Source organism: Mus caroli, unplaced genomic scaffold, assembly GCF_978045245.1.
Source record: "Mus caroli unplaced genomic scaffold, Mus_caroli_1 scaffold_20, whole genome shotgun sequence".
Classification (NCBI taxonomy): Eukaryota; Metazoa; Chordata; class Mammalia; order Rodentia; family Muridae; genus Mus; species Mus caroli.
In genome coordinates, this window is record NW_028227275.1 from 31,448,373 (window position 1) to 31,468,929 (window position 20,557).

A 20,557-nucleotide genomic window follows, 5' to 3' on the forward strand; every position below is an offset into this window, starting at 1 on the left:
CAATGGAATACTACTCAGCTATTAAGAACGAGGACATCATGAGTTTTGCAGGCAAATGGATGGAATTAGAAAATATCATCCTGAGTGAGGTAACTCAGACCCAAAAGGACATGCATGGTATGTACTCACAGATAAGTGGATATTAGCCAAAGCAGTACAGTATACCCAGAATACAATCCACAGAACTCATGAAGGCTAAAAAGTAGAAGGGGCCAAGTGAGAATGCCACAGTCCCACTTGGGAGGGAGAAAAAAGCAATCACAGTGTGTGTGTATGTGTATGTGTGTGTGTGTGTGTGTGTGTGTGTGTGTGTGTGTGACCTGGATGGGAAAGGGGTCAGGGAGGGGGAGAGGGAAACATGATCAGGTAAGGAGGTTGAGGGAGGAACAGGACTGTAGCCCTGAGGGCCAGCAGAAAGAATGGAAACAGGCAACCTCAGAAGGTGGGAGGTGGGGGACCCTCTACAATGTACCAGAGACCTGGGAATGAGAAATTCTCAGGACTCAGAGGGAGAAACCTTAGATGAAATGCCCTACAGTGGGGAGAGGGAACTTGCAGAATTCACCTCCAGCAGAAAGAAATGGCATCAAGTGGAGGGATGGGGTTGCCATCCCATAGTCAAAAACTCTGACCCAGAATTGTTCCTGTCTGAATGAACTGCAGTGACAAAAGTGGAGAAGAGCCTGAGGGAAAGGAGGTCCTGTGACAGGCCCATATTGGGATCCAGCTCAAGGGGAGGCCCCAAGGCCTGACACTATTAATGATGCTATGGTGTGCTTATAAACAAGAGCCTAGCATGGCTGTCCTCTGAAAGGCCCAACAAGCAGCTAAAAGAGTCAGATGCAGATATTTATACCCAACCAATGGACAGAAGCTGGTAACCCCTGTGGTTGAAGCTGGAAGAAGCTGAGGAGGAGGGCAACTCCATAGGAAGACCAGCAGTCTCAACAAACCTGGACCCCTGAAATCTCTCAGACACTGAGCCACCAACCAAGCAGCATACACCAGCTGATATGAGGCCTCCAATACACATACAGCAGAGGACTGCCTGGTCTGGCCTCAGTGAGAGAAGATGTACCTAACCCTGGAGAGACTTGGGGCCCCAGGGGGTGGAGAGGTCTGGTGGGGTGGGGGTGGGGACATCCTCTTGGAGTTGGGGGAAGAGGTATGGGATATGGAACAGTCAGACGGTGGTCAGGGAGGGAAATAAAGTCTGGACTGTGAAAAAAGATTAAAGAATAAGTAAGAAAAAAAGACGAAGAAATCTCCATCATCAGTAACTTCATTATCCGAGTGTCTGGTTTATATTCAGGGAAAGGAATAAATACTTGATTTTCAAAGTAAAAAACAAACCTCGAACACAGTCTGTGTAGGTTTTAAATTAGACTAGTCCATCATGGGCTCCACAAATTTTAAAACAAGCTTCACATTTCTCAAACATAGGTATTTTTCAATTTAGGTTTCTGACCAAGTTCTAAAGGATTTTATTAATATGGTAAATAAGGAATATCATGCATGTATCACATTCTGTCACATCTAACTTGAAATAGAATAGTATTTCTGATTAACCAATTATTAAAACTCATAATTACAAATATTTATCTTTTAAACATGCTCTATATTCAAGCAATAATGAAAGATGGATACTTAACAATAATCCTTACTTTTTATTTGATCGAAAAGAAAAGATGACAGTACTTTTGCTCCTATATGCAACAAGATAACCATTATTCCTAATTTTAATTGATTACATTGGTTGTGACAGTAGAAAATAGATGATTGTATAGTCCTTCAGTGTCTTCTCTCTTATTTACAAGTGTTAATAGGGATAGGGAATTTCCAAGAGTATGTATTTGACCAGCTAATGGTGTTTAAACTGTAATTCTTTCTTTGGATGTTTGAGAGAAAACTGAGATTGCCAACCGTCTAAACTCGCAGAACCCTACTCTTATACAGGTGGACACCATTGTCTTAGTTAGAGTTTCTATTGCTTCTATGAAATACTATGACCAAAAAGCAAGTTGGGGAGGAAAGGGTTTATTTGGCTCACATTTCAAAATCACTGTTCATCATCAGAGAAGCCAGGACAGGAATTCAAACAGGGCAGGGACCTGGAGGCAGGAGTTCGAGCAGAGGCCGTGGAGGGATGCTGCTTACTGGCTTGCTCCCTATGGCTTGTTCAGCCTGCTTTCTTATAGAACCCAGGACAACCAACCCAAGGTGGCACTACTCACACAGGCTGGGCCCTACCCCATCAACCACTAATTAAGAAAAACACTTTATAGACTGTCTACAAGCCTTTCTTATGGAAGCATTTTCTTAACTACAGTTATCCCTTCTCAGATGACTTTAGCTTGTGTCAGGTTCACATAAACTATCCAGAAATGTCATAACATTTGGAAGAAATCCCTCCCTTCCCTTTGGTGGTGCTAGAATTTGAACTCTGGGCCAGGAGCATGGTGAAAACAGGCTCTACTATTGAGTCCCCTCCCGGTCCAGACATTCTTTTTGTAAAGACTTTCTATCCTGTTTCCATGTGCTACACTGCTTTACCACCAGGTGGAGCCATAAAACCAAGTTGTATTGTCCTGCCTTGTTTGGTGCCCACATACATTCAAAATTCCTTCCACATCAAGTCTTCTAAAATTTTACTTTAATTTTGTGTGTGTGTGTGTGTGTGTGTGTGTGTGTGGTGTATGCACATCTATGTTTACACATATGGCGGCCAAGGAGTATACTGCTCTATCACACTGTACCTCACTCCCCTGAGAAAGGGTCTTCCACTCAACTGGAGCTAGGCTGGCAGCCAGCAGTCCTTCTGCCCACGTCAGCACTAGAGTTACAGGCTTGGCTGTGACTACACACATATTTTTATGTGGGGTAGAGTATTTGTACTTGGGTATCATGTGTCTGAGGCAAACACTCTTACACACTGAGCTACTTCAAGTTACATTCTTTAAAAAGGCTTTTATCATGAGCAAATAAAATCTGAAGTGATCAGTAACCTTTGATCAACACAGTGAATATACTAAACTAAAATGTTTCAGTTTAATCTCATTTAAGCAAGTAACGGAGACTAAAGGATAAGAGCACAGACTACACGAGGGAATGACAACAGCTCACCCCTCAAATGTCAACTCTGCTATTTGTTCTGGTGAGTGGTGATTTAACAAACAACAACAAAACGGTGAAAGATGCCCTTCGTTTGAACTATAAATCAGAGAGGTCTTTTAAAAAGTTGGAATTTCATTTATATATAGTCCAATAGCTCCATACTACGGTCATATGCTCAGTCTTTTTGTTTTTAAAATTGTTACACTTTTATTTATTTATCTGGGGTGTGTGTGCTTAGACATGCCACGGTGCATGTTTTAAGGGCAGAGGCCAACCTTGGGAATCAATTCTTCATTCCTACCACCACGTGGGCACTGGGGAAGTAACTCATTAGGTTTGGAAGCAAGCACTTTTACCTACAGAGCCATCTTCCTGGTCCTATGGCTTAATACGTCTGAAAGGTACCTAATAAAAAAAACCTTTTCCCTAAACCTGTCCCACTAGCTATGGACTCTTCTAGAACAACCAACTTCCAGTACCATTTAAGACCAAGCATTCTTACCACTGTACACACCTTGCTCTTTAACCGACAGTGCATCTGGAGAGTCTCTTAAAGAGTGGGCCTCCTTTGTTTTCACAGCTGTGTACTGTTCACAAAAATCATGTATGCAGAGGGAAGGATGGTAATAAATAAAAGGCCAGCCATGAAGCGCTTAAGATAGTAAAGTGAAACTGAAAAAAAAAACCATTGAGAATAGAGTTCTGTGCTTTAGTATTTCTTACTGCCTTGTCACACGACATCTACTCTATTTCTACAGAAAGCGACAGCTCCCTCTTTTCCTCTACATACATGATTTTATTTGAATCTTTTAGTATGTTATCATTCCATACAATCAAACAATTAATTTATACATTTTGAATTACAAACAATTTTCTTGTTTGTCATATGATTTAACCAACAACATACATGGTCTTTTGTGGTCAGAAAATCTCAAACTTAACCAGCATACCATACCTCATGATGGGTGCTTGCAAATCCAGTATTTTCTTCATTTCTAAATTCAATGCTGGGGCACAATGTTCTTCCTTAAAATGAGGTATCCCCTTCATTTGTGGACTTCCTCTAAGAGAAATAGCACAAGGTTAAGACAGAGATATTTCTTTTTTCCCCAATCTGTACCTAATATGCACTCAATTAAATAAATATTACCAAGTTACAGACCAGGTGCTCATTCTATAGATTTAAAAATGAAAGTCAAACTTGAATTCTATCACAGTAGATACATTTATATACCAACTAGATATATGGAAGCTTGAGTAATTTAACTTGTGTTGGGGGGCTGAGGGTAAAAAGCAGATGGAGGAAAGGAGGAAGGGAGAAAAGGGGAGAATTAAGTTGAACTCTCAAGAGAACCAATTTTGTTTAAAATGACTAAGAGTGCTTTCCTAGCTAGGAAAATAAAAGAAGCAATGTATCATTCCATACGCAGTAGTATATGGTCCAAACTGTTCATTTTTATCTTTGATTCCTAGTCTGTGGGTTTTTTTCAGGATTAGTGTCAGATTCAGGGATGTACTTGGTTATTTCATAAATGACTTGGCACTAAATAACAAAATGGTGCGTGTATTTAAATGCATGGTGATTAGTGGCCGCACAAGAATAGGTAGATCCATGGCAGGAAACTGAGCACACACCTCCTAAAAGGACTACAGAACTGTCTTGAATTCCTCATCTCCACATGCTATCAGCAGACTACAATTCTTCGCCTGTGTAGGGAGCTGAGAGTTGTGTATCTGTCTCAGGGTTTTTATTGCTATGATAAAGACCGTGACCTAAAGCAGCTTGGGGAAGAAAGGGTTTACTTTGCTTATGCTTCCACATCACAGTCCACCATTGAAGAGAGGCAGGGAAGGAACCCAGGGCAGGAACCTGGAAGCAGGAACTAATGCAGAGGCCATGAAGGAAGGCTGCATATTGGCTTTCTCATGTCTTGTTCCGCCTACTTTCTTATGTACCAGCTACAATAGGCTGGGCTCTTTCACATCGATCATTAACCAAAAAAAATCTCTACACAGATTTGCCTACAGACCACTCTTCCGAGGCATTCTTTCAACTGAGAGCCCTCCTTCCAAGATGACTCTAGCTTGTGCCAAGTTGACATAAACCTAACCAACACAGTATCTTTTGTGGCAGCTATCAATTTTGACAACAGCTGTCCCGCTGATATCACACCACTTCTCTTTCTAATCATCTGCCATCCTGCAATTCAATTTGTTAATACTACAACAGTTTTTGAAGTTTCTAATGTCTGTGAAAATCACTTTACTTTGCTGCTCGGAAACCTGTTTTGCTTCCTTTTTGTTTGTGGATTTTTTTTCTTTTCTCCTCCCCCCCCCCCCCATAAGCTAGATGGTAGTGTATTGTCATCTTGCTGCTGTAGTACCCAGGAATATTTGCGTCTTTCTATGTCTGACAGGCTAAGCAGGTTGATACTCAACCATTAAGGTTAATGTAACAACGATCTTTAAAAAGAAAATGAGAGACTAATTTACCAGAGTCACATTGGAAGTGGTAATCATGCATTCTGTGGCCACTGTCGGAGGACATTCTCAAAGTCTAAGTGTTTTTAAAGCTAATTTTACCTTAAAAAGTAGTACTTAAACTTAAAATAGTGCTGGAAGACTCAGGAAAAAGAATGTAGTCTTTGGAGATTCTGATAACAAGCCAACCTTAGAGAAAGCCCCGAGTTAAATAAAATGAAGACTCCTAAAAGGCCGGTCCCTTTACAACTATGCACTTCAGAGACAGTCATGGTGGGAACCTGAGCGAATGAATGCTATAGTTTTCTCTTGTATGTAAGAAAAATCATGTCACACATGCTCAAAGCAATTTTTTAACGTTTTAAAAAAATATTTATTTATGTACTATAGCTGTCCTCAGACACACCAGAAAAGGGCATCTGATCCCATCACATATGGTTGTGAGCCAGCATCTGGTTGCTGGGAATTGAACTCAGGAGCTCTGGAAGAGCAGTCAGTGCTCTTAACTGCAGAGCCATCTCTCCAGCCCTCAGAGTAATTTTTTACCTTTGTATCTCAAAAGCTTTGCCCCTCTCCTGAGTGTGTGTGTGTGTGAGAGAGAGAGAGAGATAGAGAGAGAGAGTGAGTTGAGGTGATCTCACTATGAAACCCATGACAGTTTCAAACCTGTGACTATTATGTCTCCACCTCTCAAAATGCCAATATTACAATTTTATGTTACTGTGTCTGAGTACATTTTTGTTTTTGATAATTTCATGTGTATATAAATTAAAATTTGGTCATTTTTAAAACATTGCCCTTTTCTTTTTTTTGTTGTTTTTTGTTTTTTGTTTTTTCGAGACAGGGTTTCTCTGTATAGCCCTGGCTGTCCTGGAACTCACTTTGTAGACCAGGCTGGCCTCGAACTCAGAAATCCGCCTGCCTCTGCCTCCCGAGTGCTGGGATTAAAGGCGTGCGCCACCACGCCCTGCTTACATTGCCCTTTTCTATGTTCTTTCTTCTGGTGATATAATATTCTGAGAATATCTCAAACATTCTAAAAGACTAGAATTTCTCCTCACAGCCCAAGTTAATAATCTATCCTGATATCACCTAAGAGTTAAGACTGCCAGCCTACTGTTTACTCAGAGTCTATTTATTTTACCTGCCTTTAAGAGAACAACTGAACAACCATCCTTACTTGTCTTGGATTGCCTATGTATTGAACTTGTATAACTTAAGCTATTGCATAGCTACATTCTTACATCAGGTACTGTTCCATGCCCTTGACCTAGATATTGCAGGTGTATCTTTGCTGAAAGCAGCAGATACAGAAGTTGAAAGCAACTTCCTAAAACTTACCATAAAGGTTGAAAGCAACCATTTATGGTTACTGGTTGATAAACAATGACATTTGCTATCTGGTCAGTAGGGGGTCAGTTGAAATCAGTGGCCTAATGCTTTTAAAACTCCATTAAAGATATCTGTAAAGTATCCCATTCCTTCTCCATGTGATATTTTCAATGCTGTTCAATAAACAGAGAAAAGTCCATTATTATGGACAGTCATACTGCTCACAGACAGACAGATACCACACAGTCATACACATCAGACAGGTACACATTAGGACACACACAGAGTGAAACATAGGGACAAACAGGTTCAAAACAAAGTCCCAAGACAGCATTCAGGCACAGACTCAGACTCATAAGACAGACAGACAGAGGAAAGATGCAGCAGAAAATGCAAGTCTGGACTCGCTCTTAGTTACATGACTCCAAGGAGAAGTGCTTCTTAGTTCTTTCCTTAATGCAGGATGGATTCACTATTGGATTGAACTGGGATTTACTCCCCAATGCATTACAGCTGCACACCTTCCCTTCCACTGCAAAGCTTCATCTTCCCAACACGTCCCTTCCTGTTCTCACCATGCCTGCCAGAAAAGTTCTAGGTGCTTGCCTGTACACTAGAGGGGTTATCTATTGGAATAATAAACACATCTGTTAATGGCAACACCTCTAAAGAAAATGGTAACTCCTCTTCCAGAGTGTGGTCCAGCCTTGTGCATGTAAGTGGTCTAGCCTGAGCAATAGGCCTCTCAATCTCAGTGGCAGTTTTACTCACAGATTTTATCTCCATCCCTCCCCCATCAATATTAGAGCCCCTACTTTTTTCTTTACTTTGTAGTCAGTTCTAAACTTTCAAAGCAATAGAACTTCTATAAGTACATGCAGACCAACATGTGCATTAGAAGAGTCCAAAGGCAAGGAAAGAAAACTTCTGCAGAAAGAATATTTGAGAAAGCAATAGAACATTTTAAAAATTTGATTGATATATAAATATAAACATCTAGGGAACTTAACAAACTTCAAGTCAGAAACATATGAAAAGACTGAAACAGAGATATGTAACACTTGAACTATCAAAGAGAATTCTGAAAGTGCCAAGTGTCTCTCTCACATATAAAGAATTCTCATCATAACTGACATTTCCTCTTCTGATCTTATGGAGGACAAAAAGCACTAGAATAACATACTTTACAGCTGAAAGAAAAAAGGTTAAGAAGAACAAAACATCTGGACAAAGTATTCTTTAAAAAAACTGACAGAGAAAGTAAGAGGTTTAGGGATCTAAAATAATTAAGGGATCTGTGATAAGCAAGAAACACTAAACACTAAATGAAACCTTTTGGGATGAACGAAGATAGGAAACAGTAATTCAAAATCATGTTAAAAAACATTAAAGGTGGAAATACGCTTTTGCTTTAGAAAAGCATTTATTTCTGTATGATTTGAAAAACAGGTGAATAAAACAATGTAAACATATCTCTGTGACAACAGCACCATAAGAAGGTGACAAATAAAAAATGTCTGGTCTGGGACCGCTGGTGTTCAATGGTTACTCATTCAGACTAAGCAGTTATATGTGCAAAATGTTAACTATTCAAGATAATCACTAAGAAACTAGCTACAATGGACAAAGAGAACAAACCACGAGTGAATCAAGATACATGATGAATGAAGAACAAAGAAAACGATAGCAGTAATCAGGAAGAAAACACGCCCACCGGTGCCCGATCTCAGTAGAGGGTTCCAAGGTCCCCAGAGGACTCTCCACCCTGCAGGCACCCTAGCACACCCAGGATCTTGAGATCACTGGTGAATGGAACGCAACATCTGTTCCAAAAAACCCAGAGGGTCTTGTGCTAGCAGCTACAGGGTCAAAGGACAAAGGTAGGCCCTAGCACACCCAGAATCTTGGGATCATTGAGACCAGTCTACGCAGGAGAGCAAATGGGTGGCAAAAGCAACAGAGCTTCTTGGACAGGGTCCCTTCGGGCCTTCATCCTCAGCCAGGAGACAGAGCTGAGCTCCAGACCCCTGGGCACCTTCCCTGCCAGAGGAGAGTTGGCCTCCAGGGAGAGCTCTGACCCCAGGAATCAGGAGGTGGATCTGAGCTCCAGACTTCTGTGTACCTTCTCTGCAAGAAGAGAGCTTGCCTGCAGAGAGTGCTCTGACCAATGGGACTCAGGAGAGAGTTGGTCTCCCAGTAATGCTGACAGAGGCTAAAGAACCACAGGAGGAACAAGCTCCAGCCAGAGACAGCTAGAACATCTAACACCAGAGATTACCAGATGGCGAAAGGCAAACGAAAGAATCTTACTAACAGAAACCAAGACCACTGGGCATCATCAGAACCCAGTACGCCCACCACAGAGAGTCCTGGATACCCCAATATACCCAAAAAGCAAGATTTGGATTTAAAATCAAATCTCAAGATGCTGGTAGAGGATTTTAAGAAGGGCATTAATAACTCACTTAAAGAATTACAGGAAAAAACTGCTAAAGAGGTAGAAGACCTTAAAGAAGAAACACAAAAATCCCTTAAAGAATTACAGAAAAACACAACTAAACAGGTGATGGAATTGAACAAAACCATCCAAGATCTAAAAATGGAAGTAGAAACAATGAAGAAAACCAAAAGGGAGACAACTTTGGAGATAGAAACCCTAGGAAAGAAATCAGGAATCATAGATGCGAGCATCAGCAACAGAATACAAGAGATGGAAGAGAGAATCTCAGGTGCAGAAGATTCCATAGAGAGCATGGACACAACAATCAAAGAAAATGCAAAATGCAAAAAGATCCTAACCCAAAACATCCAGGAAATTCAGGACACAATGAGAAGACCAAACCTAAGGATAATAGGTATAGAAGAGAGTGAAGATTCCCAACTTAAAGGGCCAGTGAAATATCTTCAGCAAAATTATAGAAGAAAACTTCCCTAACCTAAAGAAAGAGATGCCCTTGAGCATACAAGAAACCTACAGAACTCCAAATAGACTGAACCAGAAAAGAAATTCCTCCCTACACATAATAATCAGAACAACAAATGCAGTAAATAAAGACAGAATATTAAAAGCAGTAAGGGAAAAAGGTCAAGAAACATATAAAGGCAGACCTATTAGAATTACACCAGACTTCTCACCAGAGACTATGAAAGCCAGAAGATCCTGTACAGATGTTATACAGACACTAAGAGAACACAAATGCCAGTCCAGGCTACTATACCCAGCAAAACTCTCGATTACCATAGATGGAGAAAACAAACTATTCCATGATAAAACCAAATTTACACAATATCTTGCCACGAATCCAGCCCTCCAAAGGATAATAAAGGGAAAACACCAACACAACGACAGAAACTACACCCTAGCAAAAGCAAGAAAGTAATCCTTCAACAAACCTAAAAGAAGACAGGTGCAAGAACAGAATCCCAACTCTTAACAACAAAAATAACAGGAAGCAACAATTACTTTTCCTTAATATCTCTTAATATCAACAGACTCAGTTCCCCAATAAAAACATATAGACTAACAGACTGGCTACATAAACAGGACCCAACTTTTTGCTGCTTATAGGAAACCCACCTCAGGGAAAAAGGCAGACACTATCTCAGAGTAAAAGGCTGGAAAACAATTTTCCAAGCAAATGGTCTGAAGAAACAAGCTGGTGTAGCCATTCTAATATCGAATAAAATCGACTTCGAACCCAAAGTTATCAAAAAAGACAAGGAGGGGCTCTTCATACTCATCAAAGATAAAATCTTCCAAGATGAATTCTCAATTCTAAATATCTATGATTCAAATGCAAGGGCAGCCACATTCATTAAAGAAACTATAGTAAAGCTCAAAGCACACATTGCACCTCACACAATAATAGTGGGAGATTTCAACACCCCACTCGCATCAACGGACAGATCCTGGAAACAGAAACTAAACAGACACATTGAAACTAACAGAAGTTACGAAACAAATGGATTTAACAGATATCTACTGTACAGTTTATCTTAAAATAAAAGGATAAACCTTCTTCTTAGCACCTCATGGTACCTTCTCCAAAACTGACCATATAATTGGTCACAAAACAGGCCCCAACAGATACAAAAATATTGAAATTATCCCATGCATCCTATCAGACCACCACAGACTAAGGCTGATCGTCAATAACAACATAAATAATAGAAAGCCAACATTCATGTGGAAGCGGAACAACACGCTACTCAATGATAGCTTGGTCAAGGAAGAAATAAAGAAAGAAATTAAAGACTTTTTAGAGTTTAATGAAAATGAAGCCACAACAGACCCAAACTTATGGGACACAATGAAAGCATTCCTAAGAGGAAAACTCATAGCTCTGGGTGCCTCCAAAAAGAAACTAGAGAGAGCATACACTAGCAGCTTGACAGCACACCTAAAAGCTCTAGAACAAAAGGAAGCAAATTCACCCAAGAGGAGTAGACAGCAGGAAATAATCAAACTCAGGGCTGAAATCAACCAAGTGGAAACAAAAAGAACTATTCAAAGAATCAACCAAACGAGGAGCTGATTCTTTGAGAAAAATCAACAATATTGATAAACCCTTAGCCAGACTAACTAGAGGGCACAGGGACAGTATCCTAATTAACAAAGTCAAAAATGAAAAAAGAGACATAACAACAGAACCTGAGGAAATCCAAAACATCATCAGATCCTACTACAAAAGGCTATACTCAACAAAACTAGAAAACCTGGACGAAATGCACAACTTCCTAGACAGATGCCAGGTACCAAAGTTAAATCAGGATCAGATTAATGACCTAAATAGTCCCATATCCCCTAAAGAAATAGAAGCAGTCATTAATAGTCTCCCAACCAAAAAAAAGCCCAGGACCAGATGGGTTTAGTGCAGAGTTCTATCAGACCTTCAAAGAAGAGCTAATTCCAATTCTCCTCAAACTATTCCACAAAATAGAAGCTGAAGGTACTCTACCCAACTCATTCTATGAATCCACAATTACTCTGATACCTAAACCACATAAAGACCCAACAAGGAAAGAGAACTTCAGACCAATTTCCCTTATGAATATTGATGCAAAAATACTCGATAAAATTCTCGAAAACCGAATCCAAGAAAACATCAAAAGATCATCCACCATGATCAAGTAGGCTTCATTCCAGGGATGAGGGATGGTTTAGTATACGGAAATCCATCAACATAATCCACTATATAAACAAACTCAAAGACAAAAACCACATGATCATCTCATTAGATGCTGAGAAAGCATTTGACAAAATCCAACATCCATTCATGATAAAAGTCTTGGAAAGATCAGGAATTCAAGGTCCATACCTAAACAGAACAAAAGCAATATACAGCAAACCAGTAGCCAACATCAAAGTAAATGGTAAGAAGCTGGAAGCAATCCCACTAAAATCAGAGACTAGACAAGGCTATCCACTTTCTCCCTACCTATTCAATATAGTACTTGAAGTCTTAGCCAGAGCAATTAGACAACAAAAGGAGGTCAAGGGGATACAAATTGGAAAGGAAGAAGTCAAAATATTTGCAGATGATATGATAGTATATATAAGTGACCCTAAAAATTCCACCAGGGAACTCCTAAACCTGATAAACAGCTTCAGTGAAGTAGCTGGATATTAAATTAACTCAAACAAGTCAATGGCCTTTCTCTACACAAAGGATAAACAGGCTGAGAAAGAAATTAGGGAAACAACACCTTTCACAACAATAACAAATAAAGTACCTCGGTGTGAATCTAACTAAGGAAGAGAAAGATCTATATGATAAGAAGTCTCTGAAGAAAGAAATTGAAGATGATCTCAGAAGATGGAAAGATCTATGCTCATGGATTGGCAGGATTAACATAGTCAAAATGGCTATCTTGCCAAAAGCAATCTACAGATTCAATGCAATCCCCATCAAAATTCCAACTCAATTCTCCACAGAGTTAGAAAGGACAATTTGCAAATTCATCTGGAATAACAAAAAACCTAGGATAGCAAAAACTCTTCTCAAGGATAAAAGAACCTCTGGTGGAATCACCATGCCTGACCTCAAGCTGTACTACAGAGCAATTGTGATTAAAAACTGCATGGTACTGGTACAGCAACAGACAGGTAGACCAATGGAATAGAATTGAAGACCCAGAAATGAACCCACACACCTATGGTCACTTGATCTTTGACAAAGGAGCTAAAACCATCCAGTGGAAAGAAGACTCTATCTTCAACAAATGGTCAATTTTTGGTTAGCATGTAGAAGAAAAGGAATTGATCCATTCTTATCTCAAAGCTCAAGTCTAAGTGGATCAAGGAACTCCACATAAAACCAGAGACACTGAAACTTAGAGAGTAGAAAGTGGGGAAAAGCCTTGAAGATATGGGCACAGGGGGAAAATTCCTGAACATAACACCAACAGTTTGTGCTGTAAGATCGAGAATCAACAAATGGGACCTCATAAAATTACAAAGCTTCTGTAAGGCAAAGACACTGTCAATAAGACAAAAAGGCCACCAACAAATTGGGAAAGGATCTTTACCAATCCTAAATCAGATAGGGGACTAATATCCAATATATATAAAAAAAATCAAGAAGATAGAGTGCAGAAAAAAAAAAACATTAAAAATGGGATTCAGAACTAAAAAAAGAATTCTCAACTGAGGAATACCGAATGGCTAAGAAGCACCTGAAAAAATGTTCAACATCCTTAATCATCAGGGAAATGCAAATCCACCTCACACCAGTCAGAATGGCTAAGATCAAAAATTCAGGTGGCAGTAGATGCTGGAGAGGATGTGGAGAAAGAGGATCACTCCTCCATTGCTGGTGGGATTGCAAGCTGGTACAACCACTCTGGAAGTCAGTCTGGAGGTTCCTCAGAAAATTGGACATAGTACTACCAGAAGATCCAGCAATACCTCTCCTGGGCATATACCCAGAAGATGTTCCAACTGGTAATAAGTACACATGCTCCACTAAGTTCATAGCATCCTTATTTATAATAGCCAGAATCTGGAAAGAACCCAGATGTCCCTCAACAGAGGAATGGATACAGAAAGCGTGGTTCATTTACACAATGGAGTACTACTCAGCTATTAAAAACAACGAATTTATGAAATTCTTGGGCAAATGGATGTATCTGGAGGATATCATCCTTAGTGAGATAACCCAATCATAAAAGAAGTCATTAAATATGCACTCACTGATAAGTGGATATTAGTGCAGAAACTTAGAATATCCAATATACAATTTGCAAAACACAAGAAAATCAAGAAGAGGGAAGACCAACGTGTGGATACTTCATTCCTCCTTAGAATAGGGAACAAAATACCCATGAAAGGAGTTACAGAGACAAAGTTTGGAGCTAAGACGAAAGGATGGACCATCCAGAGACTACCCAACCTGGGGATCCATCCCATAATCAGCCACCAAACCCAGACACTATTGCATATGCTAGCAAGATTTTGCTGAAGAGACCCTGATATAGCTGTCTCGAGTGAGGCTATGCCAGTGCCTGGCAAATATAGAAGTGGATGCTCACAGTCATCTATTGGATGGAACACAGGGCCCCCAATGGAGAAGCTAGAGAAAGCACCCAAGGAGCTGAAGGGGTATGAAACCCTATAGGTGGAACAATATGAACTAACCAGTACCCCCAGTGCTCATGTCTCTAGGTGCATATGTAGCAGAAGATGGCTTAGTCGGCCATCATTGGGAAGAGAGGCCCCTTGCAAACTTTATATGTCCCAGTATAGGGGAACGCCAGGCCAAGAAGTGGGAGTGGGTAGGTAGGGGAGCAGGGCTGGGGGAGGGTATAGGGAACTTTTGGGATAGCATTTGAAATATAAATAAAGAAAATGTCTAATAAAAAAAGAAAAACAAACAAACAATGAATTCATGAAATTCTTAGGCAAATGGATGCATCTGGAGGGTATCATCCTGAGTGAGGTAACCCAATCACAAATGTACACACATGATATTCACTCACTGATAAGCAGATATTAGCCCAGAAAGTTAGAATACCCAAGATACAATTTGCAAAACACATGAAACTCAAGAAGGAAGACCAGAGTGTAGATGCTTCAGTCCTTCTTAGAAGGACTACTTAACACTCGATGTCTTAAACAATCAAATGATAAAAGCATCTCAGCAACAGGCCAGCACTACCTTTAGCTTCTCTGCATCCTTTCTGCAGTCTCATTTCTCAAATCTTGTTTATTTTGGGTGACTAAGTGACGACACTGGATACACACGTGATCTTTGCACAAGTTCGATGGATATGTATATGTGCTTCAACAGTTTTAGTTTGTTAATGTTACCAGTAGTTTTGTATTTTATTAGTTATATACTTCTGAATTGAAACATCAATAGATAGTTAAAGGAACCTTGGCTTTACCACTAAAAATACATTATATGTGTGATAGCTACCACATCCATAAACATTAGTGCAAAATCTGCAGAGTGAAGATTCAGTGAAACTCCAGAAAAGAATGACTGGTATACCAAGAAAAACTAACCTTTCAAATTAAAATTTATTTTTAAGCTACATTTTGCATTTAAACTAAACTACAAGGCGATTAAATAAATGTATAAAAAAAGACAAATACATCTGCCAGGAGTGCAGTGTACACATCTGGAGACAAAAAGTTGTTTAAATCTCTTTATAGGTCTTAAAACAGAAACAAAAGCACAGAATGAAATCAGCACACTCTGGAGATGAAGGCAAAAGAATCACCAAGAACGAGCTCAAGACAGCTGTAGTCTCACACCAAGACCTGGTCTGAAAAGTCTATTGAGTAAACTGCCCTGACTTCAACACAACCAAACTACACAAACACCAAAGACAGATAAAATCCTCAGATTACTGCAAACATTCAAGATAGGAGAAGTTTGATAATTTCACTTTACAATATAATCTCCACAAGACTTGTTAAAAACCTAGTAACCAAACAGAACATATATATCTAGAGACATTTAGCTGCCTTTACTATTTGTGTGTGGGATGGAACATCTTAGAAAATGTTACATATCTATATAACCAAACTTTAATGCCATATTAACCATATTTTAAAAGTATCAATAGAATAAATAAGCAAAATATGATACTAAAAATGCATATTTTCAAATTATTTTGCATTTTCAGGCATTATGTATTTTAAGAAACGAAATTGTCATTGCTAATATTTGATGTGACCCAATTTGACACATGTTTTAGAATAACTACTTTTAGATAGCTTCTGTAAGATTTATTATTTTTCAGAGTGGCGCTCACTATAACTCTTCATATTTAATTAACAAGAATTCTCTTTTATTCTGAGCACATATGAATAGTCTTAAGTGTCCAGTGGAGGCACTGTAAACAACTTAAAAGGCAACCTAGACAACAATGCTGGGTACGATTTAGTAGAATTTAACTGTTATTTTTCTCATTTTATACACATAAATAATTATTAAAGGCAAAGAGTAATTTAAAAGTGCCCCTTCTATGTCAAAGAAGAACCTAAACTGAAAAGCAGTTGATGTGAAATACAACACACCCCCTTGCACATATCCAAATGGTTGCTTATGAGTTAAGCCAAAGACACACGTAATGAAGGCAACAAATGAAACTAATCTCACTTGAAAATTCTGGCATTCGTGTCAACAAAGAACACTGAGAAAGTATGCGGGGAGGCGTAGCTCTCTCACTGCTCAAGTGTGTGACTGCCTTCAGGAGTAAGCTCCCTAAGACTCAAAATTACACTGGGGTGCTTTGAATACGCTTGGTCCATAGGGAGTCCTCCTGTCAGAGGTGTGACCCTTGCCACAGTGAGGTTGACCTAAGAGACCCTACTACTAGCTGCCTGGAGGAGAGTCTTCTCCTGACTATCTTCGGATCAAGATGTAGAACTCTTGGCTCCTTCTCCAGCACTGTGTCTGCCTGGACGCAGCCATGCATCCTCCCATGATGGTAATGGACTGAACCTCTGAACCTGTACCCCAGCCCCAATTAAATGCCGTGATCAGGATATCTCTTCTCAGCAATGGAAACCCTAACTAAGGCATACACTATTTTCAAATGTACCATAATATTATGTAGAAAAAAACTGAGATCACTTTTAATGTCAATCAAATACACCCTGGAGGGCTACAGCAATGGTACAGTTAACTGCTACAACACATATCCAATAGGCTTCTGTTTGAACAAATTCTCAGGTGCAGGATCTTAAATACTACTAAATACTACTTAAAGAAAAGAATAACCAGGCAGATAGTACAGTGGATTTGGGGTACAGGACATTCGTGTCAAGAGTTCAGTTAAAAGTCGGATGTGGAGGTCCATGCCTATGATTGTGAGTGCCAGAACAGCCTGGGCTGCACAGGGAGACTGAGTCACAGAGCAAAGCAAAAGAAAACAAACCAGTACAGTACAATCAACTACACAGTGTGTTCTTTCCATCAGAACTTACTTCAGGCCTGTCTTTTTTTTTTTTCCCCAAGCAAACAACTATATATTTTTTTAACCTATGAACCTCTCCTCTCCTCACAAGCACTCATGAAATACTAGTGTGACTTTAAACTACTTTTTTGTGGTGCTGAGGGATCCCAAGCAAGGCCTTGTGCATGTCTGTGAGTGCTCGACCATTGCTACACCCCTGCCCTCCAGACCCTGACATTAACTTTACTTCGTTATTAGTACCAGAGGCCTCTTGAGTACCATTTAATAACAAATGCCTTACAAGTTAGAGTAGGGATATGCTAACTGCTCAGTTACAGTAACAGACATGAATGAATCCCAAATGGAAGATGAGTCAAGACTGTGCCGGTTTTGATCTAGGGAGTCCTGGCTGTCTCACAAGCTCTGGGACTGAGAGGCTTTGCCTGTTCAACCCCAGCTCTGAAGCTGACAGTGTTCTTTCTCTACATCCCACATTTCATCAGCTGTAGACAATTTGATTGGTTTCCTTTCTAGGGATGAATACAGGGCCTCATGCATGCTAAGTCATACTTAATATAGCCATTACTGAGATATACTACTGTAATTATTTACCAATATGCCCATAACTTATGAAAATGTTCCTGATGAAATAGAATATATTTACATATTTAAATATATTTAAATATTTAAGCACAATATTTGCATGTGCTTAAATAAATATACTCCAGTGGAAAATAACTGAAAATTGTTCAAACTGACTGATGATCCTACAGGTAGGTAGTCACTCTTATGATTTTAATCGAGTAAATGGTTCCAAATTATTCAGCCAGAAAACAAACACAAAAACTGGACAAAATACATGAAACACTCCAGTCACCCAAAGGCAGGCAGAAGAAATGCAAGGCTAGCTTGGGCTACAAAGTGAGAACTTGTCACAAACAGAAAAAAACAAGTTTTCTAACAAAAGTCACTTTCCAGGCGACCACATACAGTGGGAGAACCCACCCTGAGCAGTGGGAGAACTGCTCAGGGAGACAAATGTATGGAGCAGAATAACAGAAATGCTGGAGTTACACTGACAAAGGCTTCTAGAAATCTCTATTCTTCTTTGCAACACTTGATATTAAGCCATTCTTCCATGTGACCCCAAAGCCAGACTAAGAATAAACCACTAAGGTTTTGGACATCCTGGAGGAAGGCTCTCACTCCGAGGAGCGAGTGAAGACAGACCTTGGAAGACAAGGTAAAGTAAAAGCTTAATCTACCCCTACGAGCATACGAACAAACAAGCTGCAAATTTGTCAGGATATTTTCCAAGTAACTTGTCACCCATAGCAAACTTTACCATTCTTTATTGCAAAACCTGAAAACTAGCCGGGCGTGGTACTGCACACCTTTAATCCCAGCACTCTGGAGGCAGAGGCAGGTGGATTTCTGAGTTCGAGGCCAGCCTGGTCTACAGAGTGAACTCCAGGACAGCCAGGGCTATACAGAGAAACCCTGTCTCAAAAAACCAAAACCAAACCAAACCAAAACAAACCAAACCAAACCAAAACAACAAAACCCTGAAAACTATTCAAACGGAAAACACAAAGACTATAATTACTAGTATGGTGACTACTATACTATACCATAGATGTATAGTAATAGTATGTAGATCATACTAAGGACGATGTCAGCATCCAAACTAAAGTTACTGGACATGTGATATGACCCAGGATTTCTACACGAGGGTATTGATTTACCCAAGAGATATAGGACAAGTGGCGAGTAGAGTTGGATTACAATCTAAAAAAGCAAAATCCACATTTTAAAACTACACTTCTCACAGTCTAGTTTTTCAACTAAAACCTATCACTGATTGCTGGGATAAAAATTTCAAGTGTGCTATGGGAATGTTTATGAGAATTAGTGACTTCTTGAGCTCATGGAGGACAAAAGTGTTGGAAGAAACTAGAATAAAGCAGAGGGCTGCCCTGAGCTCTGAGCCAGGCCCGAGAGTTCGCTCACCTGCACTACCTGGCACTCTCCAGTGAGCCACAGGAGGTAACGGGTACGGTTTAACATCACGAAGTTGAAGCTCACTGAACCACTTACATTGATTTACTCATAGAGGTCACCTACTTACATACTTACAGTTAAAGGTAGCGAGAACACGGAACACAGAAACAAAACACCCCCACCCAAACCTCTAGAAAACACTGAAGCACGGCTTAAGAACTATAAGGAGTGCCAGTTTAAGCTCACTGACAAATTCATGGGATAGACAGTGTTAGATCCACTTATCAGATGAGCAAAATGGAATTAAAAAATAAAAGCAACATAACTAATCCTAAAACCTACAGAAAACCACAAGCAATTGTATATAGGGAAAAGGCAAGCAAATTATAGGTTTAAATCATTTAGAGGTAAGTTATAAAAGATATAGTAATCCAGAAAAGGCTTTCACATTTCAAACTAAGAAAGTCTTGTTGGGAACTAGGAGGCAATGGAAGGCATGAGTGAAGTGGCCTTCAGAGACTGGCTACTGTATGTATGAAAGGGAGGGGACATGCTAGTTCTCGGGACAGAAGACTACGAACTGGCTTTATACTCAGCTGCGATTACGTTACTTTAAAAAATACCACAGCATAGTATTTCATTTTTAATTACACAAAACATCCCTTCTGACTACTTACAAATTCTGTTAGGGCCTACAACTTACCATATTTTCTCATTTATCCCCAAATGTCACTGCCCTAAGTGTATGTTGTGTCCCACAGACTCCTTCGGGTCCTTTTACACGTTAACTTCTCAGTGAAGAGACTGAGGATTCACCTTCAAGCTGTGGTCCACTCCTCATTCCCTAACCCTGCTTTATTTGCCTGTGTAACATACAATGTCATAATTACCAAGCTATATACGTAAGGCTGCTTTATTGCCCCAGTCCCCACCCCACTGCTACATCCCTAGCAGCTAACAGCTACAACAGTTCCTAGAGACTTTTCTAAAAAAGGCAAAAGCTACTACAAGTGAGCACAGAGTCCTCCTGAGTTAATCTGCTAGTGGCAGTAGTGACTGTAACACCAACAGCATGAGGTTCTACGAGCTGCAGTAGTGACTGTAACACCAACAGCATGAGGTTCTACGAGCTGCTTAGATCATCTAATAATTCTATCAGTCTCTGCACTCAGATGGCACCATTGGATGTGGCTACAAGAGGAGTTTCTGAATTAAGTAATAA

General features: G+C 39.8%; 1 protein-coding gene across 1 annotated transcript in view; it reads right to left on the bottom strand.

The window, feature by feature from the left end:
- The window catches only part of Ric1 (RIC1 partner of RAB6A GEF complex), an 85,886-nt gene that overhangs the window by 40,468 nt on the left and 24,861 nt on the right, over nucleotides 1-20,557 (bottom strand). The window contains exon 4 of the mRNA XM_021151804.2: nucleotides 4,070-4,177. Coding sequence (XP_021007463.1) covers nucleotides 4,070-4,177 — 108 coding nt within the window. The remainder of the gene's footprint in view (nucleotides 1-4,069; nucleotides 4,178-20,557) is intronic.